This window comes from Chelonia mydas, chromosome 2 (genome assembly GCF_015237465.2).
Source record: "Chelonia mydas isolate rCheMyd1 chromosome 2, rCheMyd1.pri.v2, whole genome shotgun sequence".
Lineage (NCBI taxonomy): Eukaryota > Metazoa > Chordata > Testudines > Cheloniidae > Chelonia > Chelonia mydas.
In genome coordinates this window covers 186,636,275-186,658,859 of record NC_057850.1, presented here as the reverse complement: position 1 = coordinate 186,658,859, position 22,585 = coordinate 186,636,275, and the positions used below count along the sequence as shown (strand labels likewise).

The 22,585-nt window shown below is 46.2% G+C and overlaps 1 protein-coding gene across 1 annotated transcript in view; it reads right to left on the bottom strand.

Moving 5' to 3' along the window:
* The window catches only part of GASK1A (golgi associated kinase 1A), a 54,436-nt gene extending 33,513 nt beyond the window's left edge, over nt 1-20,923 (bottom strand). The window contains exon 1 of the mRNA XM_043540854.1: nt 20,345-20,923. Within this exon, the coding sequence (XP_043396789.1) occupies nt 20,345-20,347 (3 nt within the window). The 5' untranslated portion in view covers nt 20,348-20,923. The remainder of the gene's footprint in view (nt 1-20,344) is intronic.
* Nucleotides 20,924-22,585: the final 1,662 nt, after the last annotated feature.

The following is a 22,585-nucleotide window of genomic DNA, read 5'->3' as shown; positions in this document are numbered from 1 at the left end:
GCATTACAGGTCGCTGATCCAGCTTGGGGACCACCCAGCCCAAGGCAGGGCCCCTGGTCTGGGTGAGGTGGGAGGAGGCCAGGGCTGTGGGGTCTTGAGGAGATGATGTTCCTTAGAAGGGGAAGACCCCATGCCTGTGTGCAATGGAGGGAGCTTCCATCTGTGCCCCTGGGGATGGGAGTCCCTCCTAGGTGCCATTGAGCCCACCCATCATGTGCTTGGTTCCAGGGAGACAAGCCCCCAGCTGCCAAAAAAAAAAATCAGCACCTCTTGGTCTCCCTACTTAGGCAAATTTTGGCCGTGCCCCTGGCTTCTCGTATAGAAATATCATTTAGTTCAGCAAAAGGTACTTGTGGAGCCTGGTTCTTCGCTCATTTCCGTCAGTCTGACGTAAGTGTAATTCCACTGTCTTCAGTCTGATTTCCACCAGTGCAAGTGAGAGGCGAATCAGGCCCACTCTTTAGAAAGAGCCATGCAATTATCAATGAATGATTATTTCCACATAGAGACCCACACACAAAGTGGGGCAGAGAGGTCTCCAGGACCGGCAGGACCTGGTGCTATTGACCCTTCAATCAGAATCCTTCTGGGTTCCCATCTGTAAGTCGTTTAGAACCATAGAATAACAGGGTTGGAAGGGACCTGAGGAGGTCATCTAGTCCAACCCCCCTGCTCAAAGCAGGACCAATCCCCAAAAGCAGGACCAATCCCCTTACTTGGAGAACAAAGAAGAAAAGTAGTGTACTTTTTCAGGAAAGAAGGGAAGAGGCCCAGATGCAAGGCTGCCTCAATGCTATGCCCAAGCCCCACCTTTACAATCACACATGGAAAAGATTTGGAACAACGGGAAAATAAAAAAGCCTTTTGAAGGTAAGAACCATCTGTTTTTCTGCTGCACAAATCAGGCTGAATAGAAACAGCTGATTCTTGGTTTTGATGTCTGAGTTCTATCTCATAACTCTCCTGCTGTTACAGCCCTTACACAGAAACAGCAACACACACAGCAAACCTGATCCTGCAACGTGCTGAGTGCGCTCAGCTCCTAAAGGGAATCATAGAATATCATAGAATATCAGGGTTGGAAGGGACCTCAGGAGGTCATCTAGTCCAACCCCCAATAGAATAGAATAGAGGCACTCAGCATCCTGCAAAGAGAGGCTCAGCACTTTGCAGGACTGGGCCCACTATATGCATTCCAGAAATTCCTGTCCTCCTCTGAATGCAAAAACAGGCCCTCAGTCTGAAGGGAACAGGACAAGGAGACAGTTTTAGTAGCTCCACGCACTTTCTACAAGGAAAAGCAGATGTTGCTTGGTGCGTTTCAGAACCCTCAGAAAAACTTAAATATAAAAATGAAAACACCTGCATTTCTCAGCTCCTTTTGAGCTCCAAACTCAGTTTTTTAAAGCTGCCAGGAACAGGAACAACAACTGCATATGAAGAGAGTTCCTAGACCACACGCAGACCCATTTATCTTTGGGGGTTGTACAGCGCTCATCACCTTAATATCTGAAACTTGTTGCAAGTGGGTAAAGTTCCCGTGACCCGAACGGAGTTGCCTGTGCTCATATCAGATCTGAATATGGGCTTTTATTTTTTGTTTGAAGCACTAGTTGGGATAGGGGAGGGGAAAATAAAGGAAAGCAAAGTTGCACCGACTGAGGATCTGGTCCAATAAATCAGCATAGCTCTATTACAGTGTAGTGACACCCGTTCACATCAGTTGGGGATCTACCTATTGTGTGAAAATAAGAGCATGGCTACGCCGACATACAGCTGTACAAACGAGCGCTTATGTTGGTGTAACTTATGTCACTCAGGGGGGTGGTTTATTCACACCCCGGAGCAACAAGTTTTGCCGACATAAGCTGGAGGGCAGACAGAGCCTAAGAAGCAAAATGCTTATGACTCGTTCCAGAGATGAATCTCTGCCCTATCCTTTCCAAGAGGAATATGGCTCAGGGGAAGCCATTCCAGAGCGCATCGCTTTGGAAAGTAGAACGTAACGTCCTAGATTACTGGCAGCTTCTTGAATTAATTGCCCAAGACGTGGTATTAAAGGCCTATATTGTGATGTGAGCACAGTCTGGAGCAAGGAACAATGCATACACCGCCAGAGCCCAGAAGTACCCCAGGAGGCAGTATGACTCAAATACACCTCTGTGCTCTGTTCACAGTTCCTGCCCTGCTTCTCTCTTGCTCCAGTGGGGCAGGAATTTTCTGCAGGCCTATACCCAACACACACTGTGCTGGCTCAGGTGCCCTGGCCATTGAGACACAGGAAGGGCAGAGCCAAAGCTCTGCCTATGACCCCCTACCTGGAGCAGGTGGGTGAGAAGTGGGCACACAGCACGTGTTTACGCCCATGCACCGAGACCCAAGCTTTGGATGTCTGCACAGGCTTGCAAGTTCTTACTCCCCGAGTCACAGTTTAACCCTTACTAAAAAAACTAAGGCTTGGTATTAAGATTCTGATCCCCTCTCTCCATTTGGGTAGCATCTTACTCCACAGACAGTCTCATTGACTTCAGTGGGACCACTTGTGGGGTAAGCTGCTGCTCAGTGTGAGTACGAGTGTTTGCATCTGGCCTCAACCCCTTACTCAGTCTGTTGAGCAGTTACTCACATGAGTTGTCCTGTGGTCCTGACACTGAATAGCAGCTCACTAGTGGGAGTATGGGCTTCACAGTCTGGCCCTGTGAGCTCAGAAACATCGGTGCCATATTACTGCTGCCCATGCCGTTACTCCTGAGTTATGCTTGTCTAAGTGGGATCAGAATCAGCCCATAAGTCTCAGCTTCCCCACATGTACTCCTTCAGGTCCCTCCTTAAAACACGCTTCTTCCATGAAACCAGCCGTGAACTATTCACCTCCACAGAGAATAGACACCCACAAAAATCTGGAACTAACAGGTTTGATACACACCAAACTCTGGCACTACTTTATTTCTTTTCATTGTCTCCTTCCCCCGTTCTTTGGTTGTATCTTGTCTGTTTATAGTGCTGTCTCGGCAGCAGGAACGTGGCCATCTTATGGGTCACGAAAGCAGCCCTCCATCCCTGCTGTGCCACTGGCACAGGTGGGCTGAGAATCTGGCCCAGAGCATTTCTTGCCATGCACAGTACTGTAGTTACTTCATTTGATTGCTGTTACCGGCCTCGGTCAAGGATGAAAATGCTGTATGTGAAGAGCATAGCCAACAAAATCCATGTATCATATGTGTGGCTTTAAAAAGATCAAGCCAAGCCATACTTGGTTTTATTCTCTAAACAGCCTTAGTACTGTTTGAAAAGTTTCATTTCATCTGGGGTAGTAGAACAGCTAGACACAGAAATCCAGTGGGAGCCAGATGGACATAGACGGGAGCCATTTTTTCCCCCTTGAGTTGGTTTACTGACCAAACAGTCGGAGCGTTGTTTGTTTCCAAAACCACTTTGTCTTTTCTGTCAGCAAGCGCTGGTTTGGGCACTGCACAGTCTGGCTTTATTTCACTCCTGCTCTAGGCTCAGAATCATGCACTGGGAATCAAAACAAGAGTTCTCCCAGTTTCCCTTTCCCAGCTTTAACCAGGGAGTCAACAACAACAAGCTGGAAGAAAGTACATTCTTTATGAGAGAGACAAGGTGGGTGAGGTAATATCTTTTGCTGGACCAACTTCTGTTGGTGAGAGAGAGACACGCTTTTGAGCTCCTCGGAGCTTTTCTACAGGTACTCAGAGTGTCACAGCCAAATACAGGGTGGAACCCATCGTTTCATTATACTCTTTATGTTATTTCTGGCAGCTGAATATTGCATACTTAACAGGGGATGATGATAATAAATATAATGCTACAGGAAGAGTGTATTTACAAGCCCAGTGTAAGTAGTTTTCCAAAGATACTTGCTTCAGGTCCATGCTGTAAAACTGCTCCAGTTTATGCTATGGCTTCAATTCAGTCTGAAATGAAAACCATACATACAGCTCTGCATTGCCAGTTTGACAAACTGGCAGGTACAGTGTGTCCTTCTTGGAAATTAAGTTCAGTTCTCAGCAGGCATACTACCAACAAAACCAATAAAAGATGTGAAAAGTTGTATTGGTTTTTCAAAAGAGACTTTTATAACCATAAGACAACACTATGAATTCTCGCTGATCAACTGCAAATATGATAGAACGTGGCTCACACAAAGCATCTTGAAGAGCTGTGGATGCAGTTTGATCACTAGGGTTGCATTTTTTCAAGTGTGGCTCAGAGTTTTTATCTTTGAAATTTAACTCCTAGGGAGCTTGAACTTTGGCAGAATTCAAAATAAAAAAGAAGTATGTTTTCAATTTCTCTCTTAAAACCAAATTTAACAATTTGGCATTGTTGGTAGCTCAACAGAGAGAACTCCACAGTCCTGAAGTATAACGGGCAAAAGCCCTCGCCACAAAAGATTTCCATGGAAATAAGTGGACAGTTTCCTCCCTGCTCAGAGGACTCCAGCTCGGATGAAGCCCACTGGGTAAACAGATTAGGAGTTTGATTCAAATCATAGTGAAAAAACACCTATGCAAAAACCTCTAGGCAATCTGACAATTAATTTGCCTCACAAAAACACAATAATGACCACCCAGCAGCATTAAAAATAAATCCATATGGATAACACCAACTTAGCTCACCCGTAGCATTAGACAACCATAGAGGTTAACAAATTAACTCAGCTAGCCGGTAAAACAAAACAGCTGAAAAGCTCATTCCACCCCCTACCATTCTGGGAACATACCCTTAACTTTCTCCAAAGCCTTGTCCAATAAATAGCATTTGCTGCATGGCCAGAAGCCCATCAAGTATTTAAATAACAAAACAAATGCAAAAAAATGAATACAAAATTGTGAAACGAACATGATGTTTGTAGCCACTGTATTGTTCGCTCTGCTTGTATGTTCTATGCCTTTCCCCTACCCTTTTAGTTATGTTGTCTATTTAGATTGTAAACAATTCAGGACAGGGACTGTCTCTAATTCTATGTTTGTACAGAGCCTAGAACAATGGGCCCCCTCTTCTCAGAAGGCCCCTGGGCACAATGATAATAAATTATAAATGATAACATGGCAGAGTTAAGGTTGTGGGGGAAACATACTCAGCCCAGATCCAGAGCTGTGGCTGATGAGACCTTGATGCAGCTCAGGAGGAGCCATCTTTCTGTTCCCGCAATCCTGGCACTGGGCTGATGCCTGGAATACATTAGAGCAACATCAGCGCTGCTCACAGAGTATGTCTTCAAGGAGACACACTCACATTAGCTCTGACCAAGCCAGCATGTTAAAGTGTAGTTGTGGAGGTGCGAGGGGCTAGCTGCCCTAAGTACACATCAAGCATCTCTGGCAGGATCATACTGGGTACAGCTCGCCTGTGCTGCCTCAACTACCCTTCTATTTTTAGCAGGCTAGCACTGATTGAGCTAGTGCAGGTATGTCTCTGTGAGCTGGGAATTACACCTTCCAGCTCCAGTGCAGATATCCTGTTAGTTCCAATAGCTGCTGACAGCCCCCAGGGACCATTCCATCAGCTGGGGGAATCAGCAGACCTAAGGAAGCCCTGACCATGTTGATTTCCCTCAGCTACACCCCTCATGCTAGGAGCCAAAGTGGGGGTGGGGGGTGGGGGCTTGATATGGGACCCACTAAAGCAGCTCTACACAACCTGAGGATCCCCAGATGCTGGGGAAATCCTCCAGGGCCTAGGTAAGCCATCTTTAGGGCTGCTTTGCACCAGCAGAGTGCCATTAGACTGCCCTGACACAGGGCAGGATCCAGGCTCTCACCTTTCGCCTTTCCTGAATTTTTCCCATGCAACCATAATGTGGCATGTGAATGTCTTTTTCTTTCTTTCTTTCTTTCTTCGTTCATTCAGTCATTTTTGCACTAAATTTCCTAGCTTTATCCCAAGAGAGAGGAATCGAAGATACGAAAAAGAATACACCATGATGCTCAGTAACAATGGTAACCAGTGTCTATTCAGCGTCGCAGTGAAGCTTGCACTGGCCTAACTCAGAGTCAACAATCAGCAGCTATTACCATGCATTGAAAATCACACCCTTTCAGAAAAATAAACATCTGCTCCGTGCATCTCTTTAGTGATGGGGACTCTCAAATTTAGTGGCATTTTCTGCTAAAACTATGAAATGTTTGCTCTTTAGGGCAGGGACTGTCTCTTTACTGCACGCCTAAGGCCCTGATCCTTGAACGGTGCCCCAAGGCGCAGGGGTGGGGAAACTGAGGTTTGTTACACACAATAAGATTCCCTTTCTTCAAACCTAATTCAATACCTTTCAGACAGGTTCTCTGAGCATGTGTACTGGTAGAAATCCTTGGCAGAGTCCATCTTCTGTGAGCCAAGTACTCGGTGTCCTGCTATATCATTCTGCTGTGAAAAGATGGATGACTTGTACAGAGGGAATGTAGTACAGCTGGCTATTAAATTAAGACTGCCAGAGTCAAAGGTAGCCCTGGCTTGAAACACTGCTGCTTGTTTTATGAAGTATTGAATACCTTGTTGTCTGGAGTCTGAGTCAGCTTTCATAGGTTCATAGATTCCAAGGCCAGATGGGACCATTGTGAGCATCTAGTCTGACCGCCTGTATAACACAGGCCATAGGACTTCCCCAAAATAATTCCTAGAACACATCCTTCTTACCCTGTGTGTGGATTCATAGATTTTAAGATTAGATGCGGAACTAGACAACATACTCAGCCTCCATTTGTCATGGCCCAGTGAATCATATTTGATGAAAAAAGAAGATAACCATGCAGCTTTTGAACTATATATTAATATTCTCATTTAGGATGGAATGCTATAGTAAAGGTTCCAAGAAGTTTTAAAATTAATTCTAACTCCCTCTTTTTGGGTGTTACAAATTTCCCCCCAAAACCTCCTTTTGAACTGGAATTATCCATGAGTATATCCTGCTCAACAGTGATTTTTTTTCATTGCTGATGAAAGCTCGAAATACCTTTCAGCTATTTTTGTGATATGTAAAAAGACAGCTAAACCTCTGATCCTGAAAACACATGTGAGGAATCTCACTGAACTCAACAGGACTACTCAGATGTGTACATTTACTCCAATATGTAAGTGTTTGCAGGACTGAAGCCTTATTCAGGAAGTTTCTGCTTTGAGACATCACTGCAGAACATCCCCAAATATATTATTATGATTATTATTTGTAGTGTAGTAGCACCTAGGTGGACCAGGACCCTATTGTGCAAAGCACTGTACAGCTTTTTAATACAGATACATATTGAACGCGATCCTTCTCCATCTTTGTTAGAAAGCCACCCCTGTTGAGAAACTGATTTTGGTTGGCCACATGAGTAGTCACTTTAGACATGTTTCAGTGTATGAATTATTGGCTAAGCACAACAAGCCTGGTGCTGCATATGATATGGACACAGACTTTGCTCCCAAAAGTTTGCAAAATACAGTGACAGTAAAGACAGAATGCCCTAAGAAGCCCAGAGGAGGGAATGCCCTCTTGGGAGCTTGAAACTGAACTCTGATTGCCTTACTCATGTGCTGAGCGGCTGGCATTGTTTTTGGCAGGATTCTTTTACTTATTTAGGTTTAGAAAATATCACTGAAGCTCCAATTCAGCAAAACACTTACACGTGTGCTTGAAGTTAAGCTTACGCTAATATCCCATTGGCTTCAATCGGATTTAGGCACATGCTCAGAGTTAAGCACGTTCTGATATGCTTTTTCTGAACAGGGTGTACAGGGTGTACCCAGCCCTTCAAGGCTCCCTGCTGGAGGATCTGTGATCCTATCAGACCCTACCCCAAGAAAGGAGCAGTGAAGGTTGGGTCCTCCAGCGTTGCCTAGAGAGGCTGCATAGAAGCAGCCAATCAGAGCCCAGCAGGATCAGATAAAAGGAGTTGCTGGGGCTCAGTTCTTGGCTGGGAGCAGAGAAGAACCAGAAGACAGGTTCTGGTGGCCTGTGCTTTCAGTGAGGTGGAAGAGGATCTGAGAACTTCAGCCCTGAGATAAGGGTGAAGAGAAAGGGGCTATATGGGAGAAGGCCCATTTTGGCTGGGACAGTCCTTTTTTTAAGTAAGAGCAAACAGGACAAATGCCCACTTCTGTCAAAAAAGTGGGGTGCAGAGGAACATGGGAGGGGGGAGTGCCAGCCCCATGCAGAAAGGGAGGCTGGGCTCAGGCGGGGAGCAGACAGGGCTCAAGTGAGCGGCAACACTAGCACCAACCTCACCCGGAAGGCAGGCAAGGCTTGGGCGAGCAGCAACGCCAGCCCCAGTCTCGTGTGGGGAGATGGGCTGGGCGAGCAGCTCAGGCCCATTCCCGGTGGGGAGGGGGCTCAGGAAAGCAGCTCAGGCCAGCCCCACAGAGGGGGGAGGGGGGTCTTGGGCCAGCCCTGCACAGTGTCCCGTTTTCCCTTTGGGAAATATGGTCACCCTACCCAGGAAATCATAGGCGCTGACTCTGTGGGTGCTCCGGGGCTGGAACACCCATGGGGAAAAATTAGTGGGTGCTCTGCACCCACCAGCAGCCAAGCTCCCTTCCCCCTCACCCCACCTCCTCCTCCCCACCCTGACCGCACCTCGTCCCTGCTCCTCCACCTACCTCCCAGTGCTTCCCGCATGCCGCTGTCAAACACCTGTTTGGCAGCGTTAGCACGCTCCGGGAGTTGGGGGAGGAGCAGGAATGTGGCGCACTCAGGGGAGGAGGCGAGGAAGAGGTGGGGCCGGGGCGAGGATTTGGGGAAGGAGTTGGAATATTGGCAAGGAAGGGGTGGAGTTGGGGCGGGGACTTTGGGGAAGGGGTGCAAAGGGGTGGGGCCTCATGGAAGGGGTGGAGTGGGGATGGGGCCAGGGGCGGGGGGGGGGTCGAGCACCTGAGGAAAGAGGGGAAGTTGGCGCCTATGCAGGGAATAGCAGCAACTAATTAAAGGAAGCAGTTGTGGCTGCTGTTTATAGGGTCCCTGGGTTGGGACCTGGAGCAGTGGGCAGGCCTGCGTTCCCCCTTGGGAAAGTGGCCTAAGTCCCAAGAAGGGGAGAAGGCTCTTTTGGGAAGCCTGAGTGAGGGGTGGGATTTAAAGGGCCTAGAAACAGGGTTGAAGACCCTGATAAGGGCTGACAGTTTGTTGAACCCTTTGCTATCCCAGGAAGGGTTCGTCCAGTTGACTGTGAGACTTGATCAGAGGACTGAGCTGCTGAAAATCTGCTAGCAAGCTTGGCAACCTACAGGGGGTGCCAGGAGCAGGAAGAAGAGTGCAGTACCACACCCAGCTGCTAGGAGGCTCTCAAGAGATGAGTGCCCCCATCTTTCCCCTTCTCTCCCCCCCCCCTCCCATCACTGGGCCTGAAGTATTTATTTATTTGGCGGGGGGGGGGGGAGAAGTAAATACAGTACATACAAAAAATGACATAGGCTTTACAAAATGGTATAAGAAGGAGGAGAAAGAAGACGCAAATTCTGCACCTTCTTATCTTGACAGGATCCTCGTTACTATTAATCTACTATGTCATTGATTTCATGTCAGGGTTCCACTCACCCTGGGTTTTCTGTTTCTGAGGACAGGGAGTCACATTTCTCATGCTTATTGTCACCTCGCAGTCACAGGTCTGTCTGCATATTTCCTATGATGTCCCTCCCATACCAGGTACATCATTGCTGAACGATGGGCTGTATACCGTATGACACATTCTTTTACTAAGAAGAAAGTTTAAAACAAAATCTTCCCAAGTCCTCATTTTCCAAAGTTAAAAAACTGCTTTATGTCAGCAAGAAAATTCCAGCAATTGTACATAATAATAAGGCTGCCATTGCATTGACTGGTTCTGATTACATTATAAACCAAACAAGTACACCTCAAATCATTTGTTTATGTCATCCGAATTCCACGATGGGATTTCATTATAACCTTAATATGAACAAATAGTTCATAAGCATGCCAGAGGCTGAAATACATTCTCATTAAACATCAGCTGAATAATTTTGAATAATGACAAAATTCATAGCGTGACATCTGCTTGCTGATTTCCTAAAAGAAAAAAGGGTTAATTGCCTACTAGATTGGTCACCAGGAATAGTTTGCCCTGCTCTGGTCAAGTTGTTTGCATGATTGCTCACCACTCTATGCGTTTCCCAAACAAAGCACTGCCCCAGCATGGTAGGCATTCTGCTCCCATTGTAGGCCTGATTCAGCAGCCCCTCCCAGTTAAGAAGCTGTTTAATTCCATTGAAGTCGGTGGAACTTAAGAATGTGCCTTATGTTAAGCATGGGAATTGGGACCATAGATCAGTAGAAATCTGCAGAGAAGACACTTTTTTTTTCCTCCCAAAGGGCAGCACTTTGGCTATTTGTAAACTGGAGCAGGTTGAAGAAACATTCAGTCAGTGACATGAGTAGCTCTATTGTTTCTGTAAAGTCATAAACCACTGTGGGCCAGATCCAAAGTTCACTGAAGTCTCTGTGAGTCTTTCCACTGAGTTCAGTAGACCATGGCTCAGGCCTTCTAGGCCTTCAGATACCATGGCGATAAGCATGGTATAAATACCTAGATATGTTTGCTGGAAAACATCACTTGGGATGTATTTTAATTATGGAATTGTATTGGGAAACAGATAATGAGAGCATAAATATTAGTCATAAGAGTTCTGTTCAGCTCAAATGCTATAGGTTGCTCCTAGCTGGTGATTCTAGAGTGGCCTAACCAGTTAATTTTGTGACTTTGGCTTATGAAAATAAAGAATTCATAATACTCCCTAACTCTCCTCACCCCTGCTATATAAATCTTTCAGCTTGTAGGGAGTTCATAGTGATGCCTGTGACTCATGGAAAGGGCACTTTTCATTCAGATGCTATGTATACTGCAACTTAAAAACCACAGATTTAATCCCGGAAGTTAATATAAATCACTTACAGAAATAAACTGTCTCCTGCATGCCATACTTTGACATTAATAGCTTTAAGATGCCCTCTCGCCCTCTTTCCCAAATGCAGGGTTAGGATCTTTACATGGGCTGTGGAGACTAGCTTTGCTGTCTGTCTATTTCACAGAGAGATATTATTTTAGGTAAAATGTTGCAGCAAATGCTTCATGCAAACAACACTGAGAAGCACTGAATTCACAGGCTACATGGAGAGTAGCCGGATAAGATGCTCTGAAATCTAGGAATCTTGATTCCAGTTCAGCAACAGCAGGCTGCCATGCAGAAAAACCCAGGATAAGAAGCCATCTCAGGAATCTTCTCCTTCCTGGGCCAGTACAAACCAGATTTGTTTGACGGGTGGTGTGCATGTGTATATGCAACACAATTGTCTCCTGGATGAGCTCAGCTATGTGCTTATGTCATTCTCCAGTGGCTGGCCTTCAAAGAAGCTATAAGCCCCACTACTACTGACAGTGGCAACTAGTGGAGTGTCTCCTTGAGAGCAAAGGGCACAGGCTGCTGATTTTGGATAAGAATGGGCAGGGTTCTATTCCCTGTGCAGTTTAGCAGATGACCATGAAGTCTCTGTGCATGTGGCTATATGGATTCAGGACAGGTGACACTTGAGAGCATTAGTAGGGTTGGATGGGGACAGTTTGACTCAGCCAACAATTCGAGCAATCCACGCTGACCCATTTGCGGAGGCTGCATATTCTGGCAGTTTATTTGTGGGTTGTATTCTTCTGAGGGCATAATAAGCAAACATCTTCTGTTCCAGGATCACATGTGTAATCAGAGTTCCTGGAAGCAGTGGGCTTGCCTTTTCAGTAACCCACCTTGGTTGGGACTTCCTCAGAAACACCAATAGTCAGTCATGAATTTAAACAAATGGGGTGTGAGATCCATGCTTCAGCAGATGATAGTTTTTCTATTGAGGGATTTTCAGATGGATATTTAAATCTTTAGGCCTGTCAATTCCTTAGCCTTCCCCCAAGGCCCCACCTCACCTCTTCCCGCCCCTCCTCTTTCCCGCCTCTATCTGCCCCCTCCTCTGAGCGCGCCCCATCCCCCCTCCTCCCCCTCCCTCCCAGTGCCTTCTGCACACTGCTGAACAGCTGTTCCCCAGTGCGCAGGAGGCGCTGGGAGGAAGGGGGAGGAGTTGAGAGAGGGAGGGAGGGAGAGGAGTTGATCAGTGGGACCCGCGGACCCCCTGGAGTACCCTCGAAGACCCCCAGGGTTCCATGGACCCCAGTTTGAGAAACGCTGCTCTACACAAAGATTAAAAGTAACTGAATAGGCTAAAGAAATCACAGAAGGATTCTTCTGTCCTCCCATCCCCCACTCCTAAATCACAACTGGCCCGCCCCTCTGCAGGAAAAGCCTAGAAGAACAGGTGTCTTGTGGCAGCATGCCCTGAAGGCCCAAAACTACATGTTTTGGCCCACTGAACAGGGATGGTGGGAGGCAGAAGTTCCACAGTGAAGGAGTCTTTACTAGAAGGTCTGTTCAAACCAGCACTTGAGCTGATTTCAGTTGCCACCATGCCTCAGATGAAGAGTGAGGTGACCAGATCCCATAACCTGGACGCACACAATTTACGGCTTTGCAGACCAAATCAGCACTTCACAATTGTTAGGCATCAACTCATCCAAACATCCCTGAAAGGGTAACTACGAAACTAAAACCATCATCCAGGTGGAAGGAAGGGGATAGTCCTGTCCCCCAGCTCTCTCCCCCCATAACCAGCCCAGCCTGGCTTTTTCAGTTGCCCCTGAGCCCTTTAAGAAGGGCAGAATCTGGAAACGCCAAACAGCGAAGTCTAGAAAAATAGCAATGGTTTACGGGCCGAATCCTTCAATCTGAGTATTCAGAATGTACATGGATTTTTCTCGAAACCTTTCCCTATTTCCTCTGCCAAGAAGGATGTAAATCAGTGCTCTGACGAGTGTGTGCCTGCCTGGGGAATGTTTTCCTATACAAGCATCTTCCAAGAGTGCAGTGGGACATGGGACACCAGCGCATGTCAGTCCAACTTGTCACTCCAGTGACAGTTACATCCATTATCATTCAGGTTCTCCTCTCTCTGTTTCTGCTCTGCAGATCTCTGAATGGTCTTGTTATTCCCACCACCACTTCCCTGCCTGCCTGGTGTGCTTACCTCGAGATGTTTTCAGATCAGCCTTTATATTTGTCTGGAAGAGGAAGGAATAACAGGCCCCCTCCCCAAAGAAACATGCTTCTTTCCTTTGTGTAGCATCTGTGTCTCCTGCTTTCATTTGCACTCAACAATATTCCCTTTGTTTGTGATGAGTTACACTGAAGTTGCCTGAGGGGGAAGGGGAATATTTGGCAGCTCACCAGATTTTGTTTCTAATTCTTCTCAACCTGCCACTAAATGTCTGCTTTTCTTTTGTGAGGATAGGCAGACTTTTCCCACCACACAGGAATCAAGAATCTGTTTCCCTGTTAGTACATGTCAAAGCAAAAGATGGTACCATCCTGACCGACGGACTGAGCATTACAAAGAACTCTACTCAAAGGATGCCATTATCTGTGATACCTCCTTAGCTGTCATTCCCCAGCTTCCAACGATGCAGGAGCTGGATCAAACACCGACTCTCAAAGGTGTAGAGAAGGCTATCAAAGAGATTGTATCTGGGAAAGCAGTAGGCAATTATCAGATCCCTCCGGAGCTCCAAAAGGCAGGGGGGAGAAAGCTTGTGAGCAACATCCATGCACTTCTCTGCACCTGCTGGGAAGAAAGCCACATACCTGGATCTGAAAAATGCAAACATAATTACTTTATACAAAAATAAAGGGGACAGAGCAGACTGCAACAACTGCCCAGGGATATCTCTGCTCAGCATGGTGGGCAAGGTGCTTGCAAGGGTCCTGCTGAAAAGACTCCAAGTGCTTGCTCAGAGAGTTTATCCTGAGAGCCAGTGTGGGTTCAGAGCAGGACATTCTACGACTTGTCTATGTGTTCTTCACAATGCGCTTGTTGCAAGAAAAAAGGTGTGAACAACAGGCACCTCTCTATGTAGCATTTGTTGACCTACAAAAGGCCTTTGACACGATTAGCAGGAATGGCATATACAAGATCCTGTTGAAAACTGGCTGTCCACAAGAAGTGCTCTTCCTATTTAAGGAGTTCCATGAGGGAATGAAGGCAACTATCCAGTATGAAAATGAAACATTGTCTGAGTTTAGCATAGATCCTGGCATGCAGCAAGGCTGCGTCTTAGTGTCTATTGACTTTGGCATCTTCTTTATTCTTCTTCAGTACACTTTTGGAAATGACCAATCTGGCACACTAATTGAATCGAGGACAGACGGCAGCTTGTTCAACATCAGACGATTTCAGAGCAAAAGGCATGTCACCCAGCGCACTATTGGGATCTGCTCTTCGCAGATGAGGCTGCATTCATCTCTAACTCACCTGATGAACTGCAGATCATGATGAATAAATTCGCTGATGCATGTATCAAGTTTGGCATGGTCATCAGTAGCAAGAAAACAGTTGTCATGTCACAGGGTACCAACATCCCACCTAAAATCTATGTCAGCAATGAAACTCTGGACACTTCTTGCTATCTTGGCTCAGCTTAAACCAGCTCAGTAAGCCTTGATAGAGAACTTCATGCAAGAATTGGCAAAGCCTCAGTCACCTTTGGAAAACTTACCTCACGTGTCTGGAACAACAAGCTGCTAACCCTGAACACAAAGGTGTCCGTTTATCAGGCTTGTGTCCTCAGTACCCTCCTTTATGGCTGTGCGAGCTGGGTCAGGTACTCCAAGCAGAAGCGGAGATTGAACAGCTTCCACCTTCGCTGTCCGTTAGAGTCACTTGGGATCCATGGATCACTAACAACAAGATCCTTTAGAGAAGCGGCCTACAGTCTATGCAGACCATGCTGGATGCTCGCAGGCTTTACTGGCTAGTACACGTGGAGCATATGCCTCAAGATTGTCTGTGGAAGGCTGTGCTTTATGGCCAACTCAAGAACTACTCGCAGCACAGAGGAAGGCCATAGCTCCAATACAGCAACAAGGTCAAGCAAGATCTCAAGAAATTCAGCATTCCCACTGACAGCTGGGAGAAGCCTGCCCACAACTGCTCAGTCTGGAGAAAGAGTCAAGGCTGGTGCAGTCATCATGGAGAACCATCAGAGAGCTCAGGCTGAGGCCCACAGGTAAGCCAGAAAGCAAAGTGTGCTCCAACCTCCATCTGCCGCGCGGACCTGGTGCCACTGTGGAAAGTCTGCCGCTCGCGCATTGGGATCTTCTCCCACACCACTATCAAGCACCATTGACTGACTGACTGGCTGACTTAGTCGTGCTTCCGTTCATCTTTCAAGATGTTGAATGGCCACATGATACGTTTCCAAGTACAATAGGTGGCATCTCCTCAGTTTTTCTCACAAAACCAATCAAAGCCAGGATCCCCACACCTGGTGGACTAACAGGTTAAGTGGACCTTGGATCCACCCTGGAAAGGTTCCCTTTCTCTCAGCATCTCCCACCCTGAACAGACACTCCCGCTTGTACCTTTGTCTTCATCCCACTCAAATCTTTGCTCTACTGCAAGGCAGCCAACTGACAGCCATCTGTCTGTACGACACAGTGCAAAGTTTCAAGGTAGCAGAAAATCACTGCCTGCACTTTTTGCAAAGCAGTTTGGGGTAGACAGTGTGTGAGGGGCACTACATAAAACCATATCCTCTTTTATATTTTTCCATCTTGATGGGATTACCAGTCTCTGCTATGAATGCCTGAAAAGCCGCTAAGTATCATTTAAGATTTTGGCTCCCAATCCAATGAGGCAGTAGTTTTATTTATTTTTCTGTGGCGTATTTTTTTTATTTGCCTATTTTCAGTTTTAGTTTTTAACCACCAGATTAATACAAAAAATTTAGAGCAATCATTCGGTTTCCAAAAGGGCTTGCAGTGCACTCATTTTGACAGAGTTCTCGCCTAATGAGGACAGTGTCAGGTTCCCTCAAAAGCAGTTTGGCAAAGATCTCTTCAATCTTTTCTTCCTGGACAACAAGGAAGTACATTCATAGCATTCCAAGGCACCCCAGATGAAAAGGGAGGGAATTAATACGGAAGGCTCTGCATCGCAGATGACTTTATTGAAAGCAGACAGAATTGTTTCCATATGGATTTCAGAAAGGTATCCTCCTCCCCAGTTTAAATCACTCCTCCAGCCCTCAAAAAAAAAAAAAAAGGGGGGGGGGGCAAAAACCTGCCCAGTGCTGGGATTAAACTGCCTCCTGAGTCACTGGTGAACTCATAACCAATCACATGCAGAGCCACATAGAGCCAGCACTGCAGCACACCTTTCCCATATGAATCCCAATGGTCAAATGAACCTAGTAAACTCAGAGAGAGCACTGGTGTGGCCCTACTCTGAAGGCCCTTGTTCATAAGGGCAAGAAAAATAACTGCAAACTGGGATTATTTAGTCTAGGAAGGAGAGGAGTTTATTGAAGTATTTGGGGATGTACAAGTATTAATAACATCTGATCGCCCCTCCTATTCACACTGTCTCCTAATAAGAGAATAAGTGAGTCACTTGTAATTAAAGGCTGGTAAACTTAAAAAAGAAAGGAAATATGTCTTAACATAGTCCTCCTATGGAATTCACTGCTCCTGGAGGTCAGAGAGTCACATATGGTGGCCGGATTTTAAGTGTCTGGTTATAATGTTGTGATCGTAATTACATTTGTAGTCTGACCTGGTGTTTTAGGGGTAATCACGCTCCATGGCTTCAGATGGTTGAAGTAAGGCTAGAGGCCAGCCCCAAGCTCCCACTTTCCCCATACATTATTGCGGGGGGGGGTACAGGGGGGTGCAAGTGAGAAGTTACCTTCTTAAGCATTCAGAATAGGCCACCCACTGGGTAGGGCAGGGTAACAGACTGGTCACACGATTGGTCTGAACTGTCATGGTGGATCCTAGGTTCTTATGACCCTGATGAAGCTCATCTTACCATAGCTTCTAAACTGAAATACCAGTAAATGCTTTTTATGCTGAAAATGGAGGACAATTTCTATCCCAGCCTCCTGTGGCAATAACCCCCTCCCCTGCCCCCACAGGTGGCAGAGGGTTTAGGATATACCCGGAGGTTCCTTAGAACATGTAACCACAGCCTCCAAACCCAGCAGTTCTGGAGCTCTAGGAGAAAGGGTGGGCAACAACTCAGTGTTCCTGTTCCTTCGCAGTGCTAGTCCTCGCCTTACCCAGCAGCATGCTGCACCTGTGCAAACCCCCCGCCCCCCATGTTCCAGCCCCCAGCCATTCACAAGAGTGAAGAACATGCATCAGACCCTTTACCTTTTAGAACCAGGCTCCACTTTTATTAGGCTCTACTTCAGTTAGGGTAAGTCTCCCCGGGAGCTTCCTGCTCCACAATGCTCCCAAATGACAACTTATCAGTGGAGGAGCCATAAATGTGAAACAAGCCGAGCCCCCAGGCGCATGGTTTCTGCCTGCAAGTCCTTTGGCAGCTCGGACCACCTCCTCATGTAGTGCCCAGCCTAGCCATTCCGGAACCCGACCTTGTCTCAGCAATGTGGCTGGCTGCTTGTCATGGGAAATCAGCTTTTTGTTTTTTTGGTGGGAGGGGGTGTTAATAAAAAGGCAAATTCAAGGCTCATGGGATTATAATTACTATTCTAAGTAGCTGTGTGAGAAGTCAAGCATCCTTTATTAAGGATGATCCATACCTAATAGTTAAAAAAAGCCCGTGCCACACCTATACAGTACTGTGCAAATTCCTGGGGGAGGCTTGCTTGATATTGAGCGGTCCAGCAAGACAAACCCAACGCCATTTGACTGAAAACAGAAACTAGAAGTGTTGGTTGTCATGGAGGTCCTGGCTGAAACACCCAGCCATCTTAGAACCCAGTGCTGCTAACACTTACACAGGGATGACTCTCGTTGTGTGAATCGTCCCATTGAAGTCAGTGAAACTCCTCAGGGAGACTGCTCTCACCTAACTATAGTTGAGACTCTGATACAAAAGGAGACAGGTTCCAAAGGTCCAATGCTCTACTCTCTTCATGTGACTGGGAGGGAGCAAGAGGACATAGGCAAAGAGGCACAGAAGGGGAAGTCTCACTGAAGTCAATGAGACTACTCACATGAGTAAAGTTACTCACTTGTGTAAGGGATGGCAGGATCTGGTCCTCCATCATGAATGATCCAGAGGGGAAAGTTCTGCATGGTAACAACCAGCACCTGTGAGATTACAGGGAAGGAGTGGAAACAGACTGATCCATATTCTTCCTGGTGGTTGGGGTGGGGAGGCGGGTTTGCTATTTGCTTTATATAAAAAAAAAATAACAACCCTCTAGACTAATGCATAAGACATGACAGTACTGCCACTGGAGAAATGCTGTTGTTAGGGAAGTAGGTTGCCTTTTTTTCATTTCAGGTGCCAAGACACAAGCCTTAACTGATAAAATACACAGTTGTGGGTGTATCTTAATATATCGCCTGAACAGATCAGTGATGTCTGTCCCCACATTGTGCATGAGGAACTTCTCTTTGGCACACAGCATTTCCAGGGCTGACAATCCTGAACATCTCACCAGTGCTGCTAAATTTAATTAGTTAAAAAATGAGAAATCAGTGCCTAATCCTCATTTGTTACCATGCAGAACTTTCCCATCTGGATCATTCATGACGGAGTGCCCGGTCCTGCCATCCCTTACACCAATGAGTAACTTTACTCATGTGATTTGTCATGGCTAAAAGTGGGACTACTCATATGCCAAGAGTTTGCAGAATCAGACCTTAAGAGTATCACCTATTGGATGCTGAAGATAACAGAACCGGTCAGATTCACAGCTGAGCTCTCCACTACCCAAAACCATTCAGCTACACAGATCATACCACAGCAGTAGTTCCATGCAGCTGCACCATGAACTGTATGGGTTTATTCAGTATGTGCACTTGTCAATGCACAACTCAGCAATACTTCACATTTTTTGAAGTCCTATTGTTCTCTCACCTTAAAAACACAAAGCTCTGCATTCTTGATCTCCAAAAGACTCTTGCATAGCTGTTGATTATATAATTCTCTAGTCAGTGGCTAGCTAGTGCCAGGGTTTTTGAGGCACGCTTACCATCAGCGCCATCCTATGATGCCCTCAGGCTAGTTGGAAATAAACGGTGTTGACTGGCAGAACAGAAACAAAGGTTTGATTTATAATAGTTTACAAATCCATGCAGTGGACAGGGAGTCTAAGACTTTGACAATTGACATGTTCTATGAGGTGTGCTGGGTATCTCCACAAGTAGCAGGTTTTACAGGAACCACAAATACCTTGAACAGAGACAGACACTTCACCTTTAACATGAAACCCAATACTGAGGGGAGAAAAGAAAACTGGATTCATTCCATATCAGGCTCACATGTTTGTACTAGTGGGTAACAAAATATTTGCCACAAATCTGAGCAATTTTTTTTTGCAAGTTCAAACTAGTCTGGTTTTCAGGAAATCTTCATGTTAAAACAGGACCATTTGTAGAAAAGTTGTGTTTACTGTGTGGCATTTCTCAATTTTGCACTTTTTATGGAGCCAAATTAAAAAATTTTTGGTGAAACTGTAATGGAAACAGTGTGTCATGAGTGTGAAAACAGACAAAACACATTCACCACAGGAATGCTAAATTTTCATATGGCTCTAAGTTTGCCCCATCCTTTCAAGTAGGCACATCAGAGTGGGAGAAAGAAAATGAGGATCATGAGGGGTTATAATTGGAAGTCTGGAGAGGGAAAAGCCAGCAAACTAGTTGATTGTGTGACCTTAGGAATTTCAGTTTAGATTTCTTTTCCCACTCCTTTCATCAATTTGTACATACTGATGATAACGGTAGCAGAGTTCCACTATTCACTATCCAGGCTCATTATCCATCCCCTTTCAGTCTGTGTAGCCAACAATTATTCAGTTCATTATTTATTACTATGTCACCAGAGATTGCATAGTTTATTTCTTTATACACTTATTTTTTTAAACCCTCTCTGCTGACATGTTCCCTGTTTCACCTAGCTGACCAACAGAGCAAACTGGCGCAAGCGTGCTTCTGAATAACCAGATATACCAGACTAGCATTATCCACTGACCTCTGGGGAATTGTATTTCAAAGCCTCTTTGCAGTTTCTTGACTGTCCAGCCATAAAATTATAAAGAATGAATCCAGACAACGTTTATTTAACAGGGGGAAGATGAGCTTCTTGTTTGCCTACCTGTGCAACAAACCATCTAAACAGGTCAAAGCCCAATTTTCTCAGTACCATCTTGGACAATAAAATGACCTGCCTGGCTGATTCTATGACTATCCTGAATGGCTAATGCTTCTTAACAGCCCGAACACCTTTTTACGCCACAAGCTTTGCAGTAAAGCATGTAAATCATACCATATCTTTGCAATGCAGACAGAGGGGCTCCTCCTCTTCTTCCTTAGCCACCTTCTATGTTCATCTCCTGCAGAAGACACTGCACACTGTAGTCTTGTCCTTTTCAGAAACTAAACCCTGTGGTTCTTAGGCATAGTCCATTTGCAGGGCTTTTGCACGGGGTTTGCAGAAGAAACCACACACACACACACAAAAATTTTTAAAAAAACTTCCATCTACTAATCAATGTCTCCTCTCTCCATTTTTATCTCCTTTTTAATTACAACCAGATGTTGTCACTCCAGGGTGCCTATCCCAACCAATATGCACTGCTCAGCCGGGGCTTTTTGCAATTTCTACCTCCTGCTAATTATTCCAAAGAGTGTTTGGTTTTCATAAATCCTTGCTGGTAAGTTGTCATCAAACTTTACAGAAGGGTCCAGTGTGTGTTATTTTTTCCTTGCTGGAACTGTTCTTAGCCGTATGCTGGACGGGTGCACGAGTGTGAGGAGTATAATCTGGTATTATGGGCCCAAATGCACTTCTGTAGCTAGTGCATATCCACAGTGTACAACTGGCAAACTTCAACTGCTAGTTTTAAAGTGTGTAACAGCCGGGCAGCCCAGACCCACCTCCCTGTGGGGAGGGGAGAAGGGGGGGGGGTTGCCAGCTACTTTGAAGAGGCTCTTTTCACAATAAAAGCCCTGCCTGCTTTCTTAAACACTGAGGCTACATTTAGCCAAAACACACAGGTAAAGAAAAGCTACAAGAAATAAGCTACCCCGGCCTTCTGTGGCACAGACCATAGGAAACACATTGCGGGATTGTATTTATCCTGGAGTTTCAATAGCAGACTAGTGAAAGCAAACGATAACTAACTGCAGAGATGCTTGAGAAGAAATCCTTTGCTTTTTATCCAATTATTTTTCCTTTCCATTATGACATAACAAAGGGCTGTGTCATATAGTGCCATACGTGTTCAAGCATACTGGGACATTGGGACAAAACTCCTATACAATCTGATAATAAAATTATCAAAACAATAATGCTTTGGCCTGGCTACTGTAGCAGCTTTCATCAGCTCAGGAGCTCAAAGCATCTGATAAACAGTCTTTCACTGAAGCCTGGATTCTGCCTCCCCTTCAGAGAAGTAGCTCGCTTCACACCCACTCCTGTTCAGCGAGGCACGGCCTGCGCCATACTGGAGGCATTTGCAAGGGTAAACAGCATTTTTCCCCCCTCAGCCAATTGAAATACCCCTGGCAGCCATATAACTTTCAGTGAGCCAACAATTAGAGTCTCTGCCTCCTTCCCTCCAGCTGTAGCCCTCTATAGTATCCCCTCTACCAGCTACAGCCCTCCACATGCCCTGCAATTGCCCAGAAATGCCTTGGCTGTAGCTCTGCTCTGCAACTGAGCAAATGACCAGCTGGAACAAAAGTAGCAGGAGGGGAGCTGGTGAACGCTGCATTCCTCACCACTCCTGGCTACCAGCTCTCCTGCCCCGTCAGGCTAGGAAGGAGCAGGAGAAGGGAGCTGGTAGTTGAAGGGCTATGAGAAGAACAGCTTCCAGCTCCCTTCCTTCTGCTGCAGCCCCAGACCGTGAACCACAGATGGTTCATGGAGAGTTGACACCACCACAGTTTGAAGTCTGACAATCTCATACCAATGAACCACCTCTGAGTCCTCAGAGCAGGACTGGTGAACCAGCAGTGATCCACCTGTCCGCTTCAGCACGGGGGTATTAATGGAGGTGGAGGAACCTGGGGGCATGGTCAGAGGGAAGGGGATACTGCTGGGGTGTGTGGGGGAATACTGCGGAAAGCAGAGTGCGATCCAGAGTTAAATCATGGAGGAAGGAGTTTTAGAGCTGGCAGGGATGGTATTTCCAGGAGGGAACCCATTGAGCTCTGCATGTTCCCTTTGGGGACTGCAGCATTGCCAGCTCCGTTAGTGGGCCCTCTGTTGTACTTGGAAGTGAAATTCACCAATGTGCGGAGGAACAGGGCAAGGCTCTCAACACTGTTTAAACTTTGCGCAGTGGGGAAGAAGAGCCAGCAGACCCAGTGGTCACAGAAGGGTGCCCACACAGACCCAGTTCCCTGTGGAAAGGGTGTCCCTGCCAGCCCTGCATCTCAGTTTAGAAGGCTACGATGGATACAGTGGCTCAGCACCCCGTGCCACTGGCACAAAGGTGTTCCACATAAATTCAAAACTCTTGGGCTTTATGAGGAAGGAGTGGATTTTGCTGCCCAGCAATAA